Below are 17330 nucleotides of genomic sequence, written 5' to 3' on the forward strand. Positions count from 1 at the left end.
TTAAAATTGAAAAATCAATAGCAACATAACACAATATGTTTTGGATATTTTAAAACTATGGAATTTGTTTGATAAAATTTGGTAAAACACAACATTTGTTATCAGTGCATCTGCACTCGACAAGTGATAAGTATATAAGTGTGTTAAGTGAGTGTCCTCCAGTCGGGACAAGGTCCAAACTTTCAACTATCCTAGTGACAGAGAATAATAGCATGTCATTTAATTACAGCCAGTTTGTGTCAGACCGCAGGCAATTGTACCGTATCAGTTATGCGTGTCATTGAATGCCCGCTGGTGTTTATATAAGTGTTATATATAAGATGACATTTTATCAAGCAGTCCACACACAATTCATCTTCAGGCTCGGAAGGATTTTTAAAATATTTGTGCACACGAAATCGGAATATTTCATGGAAAGCAAACAGCTTGCATAAATATAGCAGGATATATGTGTGTCGATTTAAGTATCAAGATGAGTGCGGGCAGTGCTCTTTGTTTCGGAGTGTTTCTTGTTTTTGTTTTCACGGAGAGTTCATGCCATCCGAGCTACAGGGACGTCATACCGAACGGTCACCAAGTTCGCGATCCGTGCTCGGGAGTCAAAGGCGACACCTGGCAGAGGGTGGGTCATCAGATCAATAAGAAGTATGATGACGTAAGATCAAAGAAAAAGCTAAACAATTTTGGCAAGGTATTTATTTCTTAAGTACATTTACAACATTTCAGCATTTCAGAGTTTAGTTACTAATGTGTTACTAAAAAGTTGTTAAAGGTTGTTGCAAAGTGCTGAGGTCAGCCCCCCCCCCCCCCACCGAATATGCCGAAAGGTGTAGGGTAGTCTTAAAGATAGACGTTATTTCGGTCACATTCTTCTGTGTTAAATGTTTACAAAATAATTATCTCCAATTGCTAAAGCGCATATTTCAACGGTTTAAGATTGCGTTATTTTTACGGATTTATAGCCGTTTGTTCTAGAGATTAAGAATACAAAACGTCTGTGCATCTCATACATTTTGTGTGCTATTTTCGTAAAAAAATACAGAAAAATGATATGAAAATTCGTTGGCGCATAATATCAACGTTTCACTATTGTACACTTGAAATTTTGCAATTTGTTTAAAATTACAAATGCAAAATAGTGTGCGCAACTTCCCCTACAAGGTGCAGTGGAATTTGTTAAACTTGTCAAGCTTAACAAAATCGACCGCAATTTTTTTTTTTTGCTTATTTTAATATTCTAAAATGCAATCGCACATTATTACGGTAAACTTTCGACGACAATCAACCCAAAGTGGTTTGTGTAAGCTCCTGGTTCAAAACACGGATATAAATCAATTTGGTGTGCCAAATTTATTGCTGGGGATAAAACCGAATACATAACTTAAGTTTAATTATTCAGCAAATATTAAGCAAATAAAGAAATATCAATATAATAAAATGTAAACGCAGCATTTGTACGTCTTTCTTTTGCAGGATTTTTATGCCCTGAAGAAACAAGCCGGCGACTCCCTAGAGCGAATATGGCCTAATCTCTGTCCCATGAATTCCGACGGAGACGGACGTACGAACGGCGAGGAGCTCGGGGACCCGGAATGTGTGTGGACCATGGACCAACCGTCCCCCGGGGGAAACATGACTATTTTTCATCCAGGTAAAGTAATCCTTATTGTTCTTAGTGTCATTTATTTTTCGATTAAATGTTCATGTCAATCATGCTTATTGGTATGCGTGGCGTATTTCAATTGTATTACAAATGAAATGTTTCCGCTATAAGTGCATAGATTATGTTTTAATGATTTTACTCTGACGTGTTGTGTTAGTAAAAATAAAGAGTTAAACAATCACACGGGTACGCTAAGGTAAGTCAGCAGGTAGTCATTATTAAGTTCGCCGTGGCGCAATGGACATGGTGTCCGCCTAGCGATCGGGAGATTACAGGTTCGATCCCCACTCGGGGAGCGTTCACTAGATCTTCCCCAAAGACACCAAGTACCGGTTATAAGAATAGGAAACGGACTCGAGATTGTTTCTTCATTAAAGCATTCGAGCTAAAATAAATATGTTTAAACTAATAGGTATTCAGTGTAGCATTTGCATGTTCAAGGTATTCCAGAAAACGAAGATGGAACACTCACAGAAAAGACTAGGCAAGCATTTTGTGACTTGCATCGGGCTGCAAAGAAGAAGATTACGAAGAAACACCGCAAGGTCATTTCACATATTGGATCGACGCACAAGCGAGGGAGGACGCTGTGAATTCGGTCCGAAAAATGGTTTCGATCATCCTAGGCAGTTTTTCAACGTTGCAAAATATTGAGACCCCAACAGTGCTAGTCAATCATAATAAAAACCTGTTCATTTCGTTGTATCTTCAATTTGATTTTCTTTGATTAGTGAATCAATAACTGTGCATCTTTATAAACCTGATTGATCATTTTTACATATGTTAAATCCAAAATTAGTATATATTTTATTGAACCAATTTCCCAGTATGTGTGCTTTAAAATATCAAATACAAGAGTTAAATTAAATAGCAATTGAATATGTTAGTAGTGGTAAAATGATAAATTGAAAAGAACCCAATGAATAACCGTTTTGCATGTTTATTGATGCTACATAACAGGTGCAATGCTAAACATACAACGTCAATTTTATTTCGATAAAGTCAACATGAGTTGAAATGTTCGATAAATATGATTTGTTTCAATAAAATTCAATTTAAAAGAGCATATTGTATATGTTCTAGTGAGCATAAACACATGTTCATGTTCACATGAGAGGCTTCAGAACAGTCCTGTTAGAAAAAAAGCTACCAACACCTGACAATCATGTGTCTGTACAAACCACAATCATTAAGACCAGAAAATGTACAATTGTGTTAATGTTCAGAGCAAGTTTAACGACAGGTGGCTCAAAAATGTGAAATGTACAATTTCCAATTGTTTTTACCAAGCAAACTGCACCACCTCTTTGCAAACATGCTGTTCAGTTGTAAGGAACCATATCTCACTCGTCGGAGAAATATTGATTTGGATACAAATGGGTCACATAGTTTGTTGGCAAGCTTTTAATTTAATAAGACTGTCACCTAGTTTTAGCCAGTTTTAAACTTTGTAAAGATATCATTGGGACCAACGTTATCCATATTTAATGAAGTCTGGTAAATCAAAGTGGCCACATAAATGATCAGAAGCTTTTTCTTTAAATTGACCTAATGACTTAGTTTTAAGCATTTGGAAAAATGTTTAAACTAAGTTATATGAAGATTGAGAAAAACATGCGGCACCTTAGGTGTTCACGAGCTTTTTCTTTAAATTGATCTCGCGACCCCTTGTTTTACCCACGTGAACCAGTTTCAACATAGGCCAAAATATATTGGGGACAAATGGTCTTAATAAGTTTCCTAAAGTTTTCACATTGAATATGGCCTCTAGATTTTTCACCAGCTCTTTCTTAATATGTGCTGTAGAAGTTTTACAGAGTATTTGCAATAAATGCGACCTCTATATTGTTCACAAGGTACTATATATTTTACTATATTGACTGCTTTACAATGTTAATTGATAAATTATATTTGATATTAAATATCATATGTGCACTCAATGTTTGCTACAAATTTTGCCTCATATCCTCAACAAATTAAATGGTCGCACAATTATTTAAAAAATTATATTGGTTTTCAATTAACATATAACATTGTTACCATATCTTTATATTATCTCGGTGTATCTGTTGTGAAAATGTGTCTACGTTTTTTACTAATCGAAATTAGGGAACTGTAATTTATTTGAAAGGCACTATTCACAATAATCAAAGTGCATGTGAATGACTTTGTTTGATACAGAATAACACGACTAATTAGCATTCTTCATTTTTATCACCGATGGTGTATGTTGAAAAAAGCTGTTTAACATCAAATGTTAATGTATGACCGCATAGTCAACGTTTCGCCTTTTTTTATCTTTCCTTATACAATGCTTAAAGGAAAAATGAAAATAAAATGTTTTAAATCTGGTCTGTAACTCAGGTACTTGTATTATTATTCGTATCTATTTTTTATGAAACAAGCAAATTTTACATGATTGATTACTATCATATCAGAGCATGATGCCTTTAAAGTTTTAAATATCAGCAATGAGGTACTGTAATCTGATTTAATTGTGCTGCAGATGTTAGAGATATATGACATGTATATGTCAACAAAGGATGTTTATATTAATTACCGAATATGCGTCAATGAATACCTAATGACCCTAATATCTTTTGCCAAAGCTTCTTTTATAAAACTAAACAGGTTATTACCAATCACCATTATGACAGATGATTGTCATGTGTGGTAATACATTTATATGACTTTCCAGTCAGCAGATTTGATAAGTTTCTATGACAACAGTATTCATAGTCCATATTGATCAGTCTGGTTTAGCATTGCGATAATTTTTAATGAACACGCATGAATTGAAAAAAAATTACACTTTCTATTTTTTAATGAATATATTAATCAAGAGCATAAAATGTCATCATTTTGTTTATGTGTATGTGTTCATGTGTCAGGACATATTACCTCAATTAAAAATACTTAATTTGTATTGAGTCTGTTCAATGTATTATAATTAGGTCTTCGACAAAAATATGTGTTTAAATCGCTCCATTTTTTTCGTCACCTGATGTTTACGCATATTATAAAAACTGACTTGCAATTACATACATATCTCTTTAAATGAAGCCATGCAATTATATGTACCAATTAAGCTACACTCGATGAGCGGGTATATCAGTTTGTTTGCGTTTTTTTTGCATTATCCGAACGACATTTGTTAAACAAAAAAGTGACTGCATCTACGTTGCACTACAGCATAATTATCTGTCAAAACTAACATCTAATCTACATTTTCGTAAATTGCGTTCTTATGAAAAGTTAAGATAGTATCAAAACTGATTTCGGTCTTTCAAATATAAACTAATAACTGACCAAGGGTTAAGTCAAGTTAAGGTATATCAAACATTTGTTCAGTCTTTGAAATGTAAACTTACCATTGGCCAAATGTGAGATTGTTTATCGGGACTACTAAGACATGAAGTCGAGTGAACTTGCTGTCTGGTTAACAAATGATTTAAGGATTAGTTACACAAGATATGATGTGGCACGAATGACCCGATGAACATAATCAAGATCCGTCAGGTTTTGAAGTGAGATAATGCATCAGTTGATTATTCATGTGAAATCTCCTGATTAATGTGTCGTAAATATAGAAAAAATATCCACGATTCTATGTTCATCGTTTAATCACAAATATATTTGTATGTATGAAGTGATTTATATGTGAACATTTAGTTTCATAGTCAACTTGTAATATGTAGATATATGGGCAGTGCTCTGTGAAAAGGGGGGTTAAATGCATGTGCGTAAAGTGTCGTCCCAGATTAGCCAGTGAAGTCCGCACAGGCTAATCAGGGACGACTTTTTCCGCTTTTATGATATTTTTCGTTTTCAGAAAATCACTTCTAAGCAAACATCTAGTAAAGGCGGAAAGTGTCGTGCCTGATTAGCATGTGCTTGTTGCACAGGCTCGCTCGTGCATTGAATCCCCTTGTTCACAGAGCGCGGCTCATATTCAATGTTCACATTAATTACGTTTCCATCAGGTACGTTTGCATGATGCATCATCAATGTCTTCTCGTACCTTTGCATTTCTATGTTACTTTCTTAACAATTAAACGTTAAGAAAGAAACATGTTTGTTGTGTTCAACGCGACTGTCGTGTTTTTAAAACGAATAAGAGATTTTAAATTGAGAAAATGGTAGAACAATAAAGAGTGATATGCTGACATACAGTTTTTTTATGAATGGCTGACTTATAGCTGTGTATATATTTCTCATGGGAATAAAAGAAACATAAATTACTTTTATTTTTGGCATTCATGAAAAAGCTTAGATGAATGTTCACCAGTATACAGGTACAAAATGAGTAAATACCCTTCATGCGGGAAAACTTGCTAAATTCACTGCCAGAGTGATATATCAGAAACGTAAACACGTTATACCATACCCTATTATTTTTTTATATTTCCAGTGTATTCTTTACAAAAACAATTTTAAATTAAATATTTTATGTATTATTATTTTGTTAACACAAATGAGAGAAATAACATGGAGCAAAATGGTGAAATGATCATTGGATGTTTGATAAATTATTCCAGTTTTTATTAGTCTTATCCAAAAAATATGTTTTTCATTCTACTGAAAAAAATATAAATGTATTTGTTGACTAATGACCAGTTTATGGGCACAAATAGATTTTTATCATTGTTTTATTTTATTTGTTTTTGCAGTATACGTGCATGGCACGTTCAGATGAGCAAGTGAAAGCCTTTAACGAGAACCTCCTGCTTAGATTGCCCTTAAAAGTGTTATTAAGCATACCGACATTACCTGTAATCGTGATTGGGTGGAGATAATAAAACACATATATGTATGTGGTCCGTACGGAAAGGTCGACAGGAAATATAGGAAATGCTCTATTACAGGAGCATGTCGCACAGGTCTTAAAATAAATAATAGATAGAGGATGTGCATATTCACAATCCTTGATGAAGATGTTTCCCCTGTAAAATTACAATCTTGACATGGACTTGCTTCCTGCTGTTCTAATTATAGACAGAATGCGACATGCGAATTCAAATAAATTTAAGTGTGGAACTAAGATAGGACTATATCTCCTATACTCGGTTTAACATTAATTACTCTCCACCAAGTTTATTTTGTATCTATTGGATCATTTAAACCACATTAGGAATGTGCTTGTCAGCAACTGATTAAATCAAGTAAAATGTTAAATGGCAAATAATCACGAAGTTTTGATAATAAAATTTGATATATTTAATAATATATATAAAAAAACACGTGTTGATGTGATGAATGTTCGAACCGACACACCCATCAAGCGTCGATCCTGATGTTGGATAAATTGTTGTACATTTGATAGATTGGTTTGTACATTTATAGGATTAGTCAATACTATGGTTTGAAGTAGTTCTCATTATTTTTTAATTATTTTTATTGGACAAAATCACTTATAACGCTCAATCGGAACCCATGTAGAAACAGATGCATGACCGTGTCTGTGCAGCGTAAAGTTCATTTGTGCTGGACTGAAATTCTGAATGAAAAGCATTCACTTTCTTGTAATTCTTTATTACCAATTACTTGATCAGTTCATGACCAACCCATTTGATCCCTCAGTCCACGTAATATTAATATATGAAATGTACAGCGTCGAGCAGTCCGCTGGGTCAAGCATAACTATTCCCCGTACGACAGTGTCACCTCCATGCAGCAGGACCTTGGTTGGCAGACTCTACAAGATAGACGAAATGACACTAAATTAATAATATTTTTCAACATTGTTCAAGGTTTAGTTGCTGTGCCCCTGCCATCATATATCGAGCTACCCACCAGATTCACTCGTCACATGCATCCCCTCTCTTACAGACAGATCCATACTACTGCAAATTATGATAAATTTTCATTTTTTTCAAGCGCTATTGTGATGTGGAACAACCTCCCTGCCACTACATTTTTACATCCTCATCTTGAAGGGTTTTAGAAGTCCCTGCTTTCCCCTTCTGCCCCTTGAACTCCGGGAGACATGTTTTTATCAGTTTTTAACCATTAATCACTTCACCTTATAATAAATCTAACATACTTTTATCTTTCACACTTTTTCACTTTTAACACTTTTATCTCTACTGACTGCGCACCTGTCAATAATACCCGGAAGGCCGGGGAGTTAGACAGTAAAGATAGATAGATATATGTTGGTTATTTGCAACCTATTTATTTCCGTTCATTCTTTCCGCCCAAGTGTTACACGTAAACAATAATGGCGCCGGTTTCCTCATCTGTCAAACAATTGGTGAACGAAAATAACATTCAAGACTTCCTGACAGCTTCAGAAATACTTATCAAATTCTCAAACAATGTACTCCAAAACCCAAACGAATCGAAGTACAGACGCATACGTCTTACAAACCCTACGGTGGAGAACAAGCTACTCCCGGTTAGCGGAGCTATGGAGTGCCTCTTTGAAATGGGATTTGTTGAGGTAATGTAGCTCATTACGAACCGAGCTTACCACGATTTATTCGAGTTTCGAAGCCTTTTCATCATACCAGTTTGTTTCATAGTGAATGTCATTAGCGTCACTATTAAAAATAATCAACAACATTTTAGCGTTAAGATTGTAGTGTTTTCACGGTTAGCTCTTTGGGGTTCTTTCACAACCACTACAACAATTACTAGCAACGACAAGATACTAAACTACTCACATGGGCATCAACTGGAATGCTCGTCAGGATGGCACCAATCGTCCTCGTCGTCTTCGAGGGAACTCGTCGGCTATACTCGTCGGTTGCACGTCACAAAATGGCACTATACATGTACTTCTGGGAATACACCTCCAGGCAAATACGTACTTAAACACACAGTCACCGGCTTACATACACATATACTTCTGGAAATACACCTCCAGGGAAATGCGTGTCATTGACACAATCACAGGCAACTCACAGACTCACATGCACAGTCACAGACTCACTTATATCTTCTGGGAATGGCCTTCCAGGTAAATACGTGTTGAACACACATAAAATACAATATAGTACAATATAATACAATATAGTCTATACTCAGGCTCACAATTACTCACTCAGGCTCACAATTACTCCAAGCAATACTCAACTTGGGAAAAGACGTCCACTCGCATCAATCACCCGTGCACAAGAGACCGTACAAACTCGTGCTGCCCAGCATGCACTATACCGATTTGTCGCTGGTTCCCAATCACGAGGTATGTGCGCATTTTGTAGACCGGGCACCGGCACAACACTCCTCCCACTTTTGTCCTTTTGGGACGACGCCACACAGCGAAGGAATCGTACCGGCGCTACCGATGAAGTAATAGTGCCCCTTGCGTAAGCACCTTGACCCAACTCCCCTAAGTCAGGTATAGCTTTCGTCCGACCTCTCTTTTGGCGCAGCGCCTGCCATAGACCACAACTAAAGTTAATGCATCTTTATTAAATGACCATTTGTGTTTAGCACCTTCGCACAAATATGAACGCATATGAGCCATAATCTTTGTTAATAAAGAGTTAAAAATAAAAGTTCACAATAAGGTCTGGTAACTCTTGCTCCTTTTCTTGTCTGCACAATAATTGGACAAGTGTACCCACCTTACAACCTATTTTCACAAATTTTAACAAATAAAATAACTTATCAAATAAAATCATAAAATATCATACAAATACATCCCCTCGCAGTCCAAATGAGAAGGCCTACGCCCTCTGCATGTGACTGCATAATATACAATAAAAATCCTCTTGGTTATATTAAAATAAAAATCACAAGGAATTTAACTTTCTAAGGTAATAAAAATCCTCTTGGTTATATTAAAATACAAATCACAAGAAACGTAACCTTCTAAGGCACCACAAATGCGTTAAAATAATATCTAAGTGACAAAAAGGTTAAAAATATAAGGAAAAAAATAATCTTATTTTTGTCCAAATAATACATATAATTGCTTTTAATTTTATATAGAGAACGTACATTTTGCAACATAATCATTGACATTATATGGAGGAAAAGACAACTAAAATAAAACTATTGTACCCACTACATTCCTCCCACTTTTGTCCTCTTGGGCCGCCGCCCTACGGTCGCACCCAAGGCAGAAGAGATAGAGACTCAAATGGGACCATGATCCCCCTCCCGCAGGCACGGGAGTGCCTTTGCCAAGCGGGGTACATACAGACCGCTGCATTCTAGCGGTTAGTGACCAATATGTTTCTTGCATAAGAAAATTTCCATCACATTAGTAAATAAAAAAAACATTATTGTCGGCTATCGTCCGACAATTGCTTAATCAAGAAAAAACATTCTTGTTGGCTTTCGTCCAACAAGTACAGTCACTTATGTATTAGAATGTGGTGATCACACTGAGAAATAATGTACTTTACAAAAATAAAAACAAAATAAAAGTGTGCATGCACCGGGAAACATCTCCGGTCATTCAAAAAATCAAAGTGACGCTAGAGACAGTTGCCGTCAAGCACGGTCACACACAAATTTAAAAAGACCTGCAAATATTGTTTAAAAGAACAACTCCGGGAAATACCACTTCCGGCCAACAGTATTGAGTGTGACAGTGGTCGTCAAGCACTGTCACCTATAAAACACAAACTCATGCGACAAAGTTCTACGACATTGCTCGGCATATGGTTGGTAGAAAAGAATTTATAGAAAATTACGGAAATAAATGACATGATACAGCAATGACGAAGTGATTGAAGTTAGATCGACTCACAAATCTTAACATGGAAGGATAAAAGGTGACGGAGGTGCCAAGACTGGGATATTGCAGGGGAAACCTGGTTCCTATTCACCATCTGCGTAGTTACCACATCCGATGGTGCGGTGTGACAGCGGTCGTCCGACAATGTCCGACAATGTCACACCCGACCATAAGGAAAAAAAAACAACAGACTTCACGGGAAATAATCAAACACATCCGTGACTGTGCAAAGCACTTCTTAGCGCGGTAATACAAAAATTACAGGAAGTTAAGCGCGGACGGCACAAGATAATTTGGGACGACACTTTATGCCTATTCATTAAACCCCCATTTCGCAGAGCACTGCTCAGATTAATTTCAATTTTATAGTTCCAACAATATTGCAATAAAAGACTGGGCTTAAACTGAGACAATAGGAAATATATATTCAAAACAATATAATCAAACTAATCAAAATGTTTAAGAGAACTATTACTTTTATACACCGCGTACTTCATGTAATATTCATAACAACAGCTTTTACTACTACTACTACTACTACTACTACTACTACTACTACTTCTGCTACTACTACTACTACTTCTACCACTACTACTACCACTACCACTACTACTACTACTACTACTACTACTACTACTACTACTACTACCACTACCACTACTACTGCTGCTGCTTTTAGTGTTACTACTAGAGTATACCATTAATTTCACATGCTTATTATTATCGAAATGTTTAAGAGAACTATTACTTTTATACTCCGCGTACACCGTAATACATTATCAACACCGCGAATAGAATGTCACTGCAACTTTACTGTAATTTTTTTTTTTTTAAATTGGGGGTCTTTTGTATTTTGCATTGTTTTCCTAGTTTTACTAACAATTAACCTCGCCATTTACAATTTTAGGCGGTACAGATTTTGGAAGTTAGACGCTCTGGTGGTCGCCAACCTAATTTCCACCGCTGGGACCGCTCCCAGCGGCGAGAACTAGAGGGTCGCCACCCTTTGGAACCACGCCTAACAAGTCTTCGAACACCACCTTCCCAGCTGTCATCTGGGGTAACTCGGCATCCGCATGCGCCGCCCTTACGGCGGTCACACGCGGCAACTTCTGTCGCCCGTCTGACAGGTACTGACCTTCCGGTGGCCGGAGTAGTTTCAGCAGCTTTTCGTTGGGCTATTTTGGGCCCCACCTGGTCGGCCCTGTCGGTCGCCATGCTTTTAGCCGCCTCCGCAGACTGAACCGCAACGCGCTGCACGCGAAATTCATCATCGCACACAGGATCTCCATGGTATCCTTCAGTGCTCTCGCCAATGACCATCCTTGGATCACTGACGACAACTGGCACTGTTGGCAGCACCAAGGGAACTGCATCGTGCACGTCCTTGGCATGCTGCACCTTCATGCAGAACTGGGAAACCGGACCTAGCTGGTTTACATGATCCACTTCCGGTTGGCCCAACTGCTTAGTCGTCGCAGCTACCACAACGGGCTCCTTCTCCTTATGGTTGGGCAAGGACATGGCATGAAAATGTCCCCAGTTGGAACCATATCTGCCGCGATACGATCCCTCAGGGCGGACTTTTGAATTTTGGTTCCGATGCCCACGTGCACCTCCGCCACCCGCACCCGCAGGATACATAACCTGGCGTTGGTCGTTGTACCACCGGTTCCGGACCTTCCCTGGGTAGGAGCACTCCACAGGGTATTCGGCATAGCCTTTTTTATTTCGAAACGGCTTACCCGGTTGTCGGACAAAGGGATCAACGGCCGAACTTCCAAAAGAGTTTGACAATCTCTCCACAGCATCAAGCAACTTCTCGACCACCTGGGTCAATTTGTCGACCGCCGACACACTGACCTCATCCGCAGTGGGTGCTTTCTTCACCTCGTGAACCCACATTGACTCTTCTTGCTCAGTCTTCTGGGTATACCTCGGAGCCGCGGCGCAAGCCGACTGAACATGGCAATATATCTTCAGCATGTTCATCGCATCTCCCATAGATGTTGGTAACTGCAGACTAACATGCTTGCCGGCCTCCTCGTCAATCAAACCGTGACAAAACTTCGTCACTGCCTGTTCAGCGGCGTATGCATAGGGCAGATCACGAAACGCCGCTGTTGCCAGCTTCAGCGCCCGATCTGACCAATTGTCTAGGGACTCGCCTACTTCCTGATGGGCAACGTGGAAACGGCCCTGCGCGGTGGCGGTAAGCTCCCTGGCGCCAAAACGCTCCTGCAGTCGCTGCATTAGCTCTGCGTAAGGTACCGTCCCTCTCCCTTCGGTAAGCAACGCATAGAAATCGACCGCCTTTCCTGTCAAACACCAACCAAGGCAATCGGCGCATTCTGCGTCAGACCAATCTTGCACCCTTGCGTAGCGCTCAAACTTGCATTGAAAAACAAACCAATTGCTCTGCCCATCATATAGCAGGCTCTTAGGCAATTTTGTCAGAACATCCCGGTCTTTCTGTGTCGGGGGAATACTTGGGCCAGGAGGGTTGCTTGGTCCGGGCAAATTATTGAAAACCGGTGCATTGCTGGGTATGGGAATAGTGATGGTAGATGGAATTGGGACAGGTAGACCATTCGGGGAAAGAGGGCCCTTTGAGGCACGATGGGATCCCGTAGGCCCATTGTCCCTACTCTGGGGCAAACCTAACAAAGGGGGCGGGGCGGGGACGCTTGATGCGACATTAAACGGTTTCGGTATGCTTGTCATCATACGGTCCGGCTGTAACAACAGACGCTTTGGGAGCAAAGGCTTTGCAATCTGGGGAAGAAAATCGTCCCATTGAGCTACGTCCGCCTCAAGAGCCGAAATTTGGGCTTCGAGTTGGGCCCTCTCGCGATCCTGACTTACCGACTCCTTCTCAAGCACAGACATATCTATCCACCTTTCGTGTGGGTCAATGGGCCTATTTGCGATTGACCGCCCCATTCCACCCTCCCCAACATGTTCCGCCCCATCCCCATACCCCAGGGCTTCTCTAAATAATGCGGGGTTAGTACTAAAATCCAACTCGGTCATGTCACCAAAGGTCAGCGGCCGCCCTATAATTGCCTCTAAAGTATGTGGTAACAAATTTCCCGTATTTTCCCGTATCAAAACAATGGCCTGTGCCAGTTGTTTGCCCACACCCAGAATATTGCATAATCTAGTGGGAGTGTCGTAGTTCACTCGAATTTTTCTTGGGGCTACCAGTAAAAATGGTGGGGTATATCCACTTCCCATATCCATTGTTAATTTAGAACTTTACAAGTAAATATGAAAAAGTTAAATTAATAAACAACCTAAAATAAATGGGCCGAGAAATTCTGAAATAAAAACTTTTGTATCTACTGGTAGGCAATTAAAATTTAATTGCCAAACAATAACCAATTAACAAAATCGCTATCACTGTTGTTGCTATCAATAATCAATAAAAACTGAAAGTAAGAAACACGTCGCTTTAACTTGACGTTAAGCACTAATTTCCCGGGACCCAGTTTACATTCGCAATAACACTGCTATAAAAAGAATTGCCAAGGACAAAATTCGTGCGTGTAAACTTCTATTCCCTCGGACTTTAGTTACCGATATATCAGCAATTTACACTGCTATATACACGTTTTTCATGAACTACTGCGCACAGAATACGCGCCAACTAATCACGGGAAATTGCCAAATAAAAAAAAACACGTGGCCATCCGTTGATTACTTAAGAAATTAAACTGTAACAAACAGCATTGGAAAATCACGTTTTTTAAGAAATATTTCACCAACTGATAACATGGCCGGGGAATGCCAACAATGGAAAAAAAACTACGATGCCGTCTGTTTGTTACACACTTCTTAAAATAGACGAACAATGAGTTCAACAAGTTAACAACAGAAATCACGTTTTATGAAACGAACAGTTTCTATATACTTCAAATTAAATTTGATCCGTCGATTGAAAATAAAGTATGCGATGCCGATTGATTTTGCAACTAGCCTAACCGTTAAACACAATTTTCACTTTGTCCCCCGTTGGGCGCCATTGTAGTGTTTTCACGGTTAGCTCTTTGGGGTTCTTTCACAACCACTACAACAATTACTAGCAACGACAAGATACTAAACTACTCACATGGGCATCAACTGGAATGCTCGTCAGGATGGCACCAATCGTCCTCGTCGTCTTCGAGGGAACTCGTCGGCTATACTCGTCGGTTGCACGTCACAAAATGGCACTATACATGTACTTCTGGGAATACACCTCCAGGCAAATACGTACTTAAACACACAGTCACCGGCTTACATACACATATACTTCTGGAAATACACCTCCAGGGAAATGCGTGTCATTGACACAATCACAGGCAACTCACAGACTCACATGCACAGTCACAGACTCACTTATATCTTCTGGGAATGGCCTTCCAGGTAAATACGTGTTGAACACACATAAAATACAATATAGTACAATATAATACAATATAGTCTATACTCAGGCTCACAATTACTCACTCAGGCTCACAATTACTCCAAGCAATACTCAACTTGGGAAAAGACGTCCACTCGCATCAATCACCCGTGCACAAGAGACCGTACAAACTCGTGCTGCCCAGCATGCACTATACCGATTTGTCGCTGGTTCCCAATCACGAGGTATGTGCGCATTTTGTAGACCGGGCACCGGCACAACAAGATAAACCCAGACTGGTATCGGGTCCGTTCGCCCTAGTTACACGTTCGCCCTGGGTCCGTTCGCCCTGGGTTCGTTCGCCCTATATTATCATTTGCATATCGGGATATGAACAGTTGATTGTTCACACATATAAGCAAGTTTGAACCTTAAGTTTTCATTAATTAATATAGTAAGCAATTAGTGAAAATTACTGGCCTTTGTTACACACACTTACGAGTTAAAGAGCGCCGTCTTGATTTTTCACACATGTAAGCAAGTTTGTACCTTAGATTTCATCATTAATTAATATAATAAGCAATTAGGGAATATTACTGGCCTTTGTTACAAATACGCTTACAAGTTTAAGAGCGCCGTCTTTTATATTTTGGTAATACTTTTTTGTTTGATACGTTCGGAATAACCTACTCCTATAAATATTAAATAAGTATCAACTATTTGCTTCAGGATCTTTATTTCCATCGACAATGATCAAGATCTGAAATTAACAATGATGATAATTATATCTATAAAATGATAATTAGAGAAATGATGCTATACTATCCTGTATCTCCCCCCAAGTCTTTGGGTATGAAATGTTCATATGAAATAATATTACACTTTAACTGAAGTTGAAACAAAGACTGATAACAAAAAGTACTGGGAACATTGGAGCCCACCAGGTCTACTCCCTTATAAAGTAAGAGAAAAAAAAAAGAACTTTTTAACAACAAAAAAAGGCAAATGTCTTTGATGTGGTCAACTATATGAGTCTTTGTCAAAAATCACATGACATAGTCTTTCTGCCACTCTGGGGCAGTTCTAGTTCTTCCTGATCGTCTGACTGGAAGGCACAACAGGTCCGTTGGCGGGGTTGTGCGGTTTGGTGTCTCACGACTTGGTCCTGTGTCCACGGAAACGTCTACTGGTCGACTGTCAGGACTCGGAGGCTCAGTATAGGCTAGCTGACGACGACTCTGCTGCAGGTTACCTCGGCTCGGTGTCTCACTGCTGCTTGGCGTTACCTTACTGGGTGACGCAGTAGGGTGAGGAGCAGAGTGAGTTGGGATCCCGGTGTTGGTTGCAGCCGGCGTAGATCTGGTTGCATGTGTTGGGGTCACTGCTGGTGTGATGGAGTGTCCTGTGGGATTTTCAGTTGTTGCTGCAGGTAGCCTGAGTGCTAGGTCACTATCAATGGACAGCCGTCGTGGTTGTAGTTGAACGGGGACATACTTTCGTAGGAACTTCCTATTGCGAAGGGTTACCCGTCTTGAGCCATCAAGTCGTACCACATACTGGTCAAATTGGCGAACTTCAATTACCACGCCAGTCTTGTCCCACTTGCGAGGATAGAGTCCAATCTGGTTTTGCAGGCGAACATTGTCTCCCACAGCTAGAGGTGGTAATCTCTGAGTGTGCTCTGACAGTTTTTCTGCACACCGCATGTGCCTGTTTCGCAAGGCTTCTTCACGGGCCAGTGATGTGCTTAACCAAGTTTCATGAGGTTTATACTTTCCAGGTGGAATTGGTATGAAGTCTCGAATGGGGCGGCCAAATATGCACATGGCTGGAGAGAGTTTGGTATCCCTGTCTGGTGTGTTTCTGTACTGAAGCATGGCACGCTGGAAGGCATCTGTGTTTATGTCACCAGTGGAAGTTGTGTTATCCATAAGGAGACGCTTCACTGTCTTTACACCAATTTCGGCCCTACAGTTGCTGTGTGGGAAGGCTACGGAGGATAGGCGATGGTGTACACCCCAATCACTCAGGAATTGACGTGTGGCTACAGCAGTGAATTCAGGGCCACCATCAGAGGCAAGTTCATCAGGTATTCCATATGTCACAAAGATACGTCTAAGACATGTGATCAGTCCTTGGGCTCCGTTAGCTGACTGCTCTACAATTGGCCAGTTGGAATAACGGTCCACTACAACAAGGAAATGATGCCCTTGGTAGCTGAAATAGTCAGCACATAAGCACTGGAATGGATACTCTGGACTTAATGGAGGTACTGGTGGTGCGCTAGGATTTGATGGTGCACTACGGTTGCATTGTTGGCAACTGGTACGAAGAGCCGTAATGGCAGGTGTGATTCCTGGCCAAAATACTGATGTCTCTGCCCTAGCAACCATGGAGGTGACACCTTGGTGAGCTGCGTGCAAAGCCTCAAGTACTTCGTCTCTCAGTGATGGTGGTATGACAATACGGTCTTTGTATAGGATGACGCCATCGACTGTAGATAGACCTTCACGGTACTGAAAGTAGTCTCTGAGCGATTCTGGCAGCTGGTGACGGTGTTCCGGGATACCAGATTCGATGATGTCGGT

At 39.8% G+C, this 17330-nt stretch overlaps 2 protein-coding genes and 1 long non-coding RNA gene across 11 annotated transcripts in view; 2 read left to right on the forward strand and 1 right to left on the reverse strand.

The window, feature by feature from the left end:
• Positions 1-225: 225 nt before the first annotated feature.
• LOC127880022 (temptin-like) lies at positions 226-4587 on the forward strand. Its single transcript, XM_052427234.1, has 3 exons — positions 226-691; positions 1474-1651; positions 2105-4587. Exons 1-3 carry the CDS (start codon positions 449-451, stop codon positions 2254-2256), a joined length of 573 nt encoding a protein of 190 aa, XP_052283194.1. The 5' UTR covers positions 226-448; the 3' UTR covers positions 2257-4587.
• A 2341-nt stretch (positions 4588-6928) lies between these two features.
• On the reverse strand, positions 6929-15026 carry LOC127877248 (uncharacterized). Its single transcript, XR_008048322.1, has 3 exons — positions 14467-15026; positions 8329-9042; positions 6929-7358 (listed from the first exon to the last, which is right to left on the reverse strand). It is a non-coding gene; the product is annotated as an uncharacterized LOC127877248 (long non-coding RNA).
• Positions 7866-17330, forward strand: part of LOC127877247 (peptide-N(4)-(N-acetyl-beta-glucosaminyl)asparagine amidase-like) — a 37170-nt gene continuing 27705 nt past the window's right edge. For all 9 annotated transcript variants that reach the window (XR_008048314.1, XR_008048321.1, XR_008048315.1 and 6 more), the window contains exon 1: positions 7866-8105. Coding sequence is in view for 1 of the 9 variants with exons in the window: in XM_052422929.1 (XP_052278889.1) it covers positions 7884-8105 (222 nt within the window). In the remaining 8 variants the exon portion in view is untranslated. The remainder of the gene's footprint in view (positions 8106-17330) is intronic.

The sequence above is a fragment of the Dreissena polymorpha genome, chromosome 4 (assembly GCF_020536995.1).
Source record: "Dreissena polymorpha isolate Duluth1 chromosome 4, UMN_Dpol_1.0, whole genome shotgun sequence".
Lineage (NCBI taxonomy): Eukaryota > Metazoa > Mollusca > Bivalvia > Myida > Dreissenidae > Dreissena > Dreissena polymorpha.

Coding starts and splice junctions, on each gene's coding strand:
- LOC127880022 (XM_052427234.1), top strand. CDS start 449: ATGTGTGTCGATTTAAGTATCAAGATGAGTGCGGGCAGTGCTCTTTGT. Junction 692..1,473: donor AGCTAAACAATTTTGGCAAG/GTATTTATTTCT, acceptor TTTCTTTTGCAG/GATTTTTATGCCCTGAAGAA. Junction 1,652..2,104: donor CATGACTATTTTTCATCCAG/GTAAAGTAATCC, acceptor TGCATGTTCAAG/GTATTCCAGAAAACGAAGAT.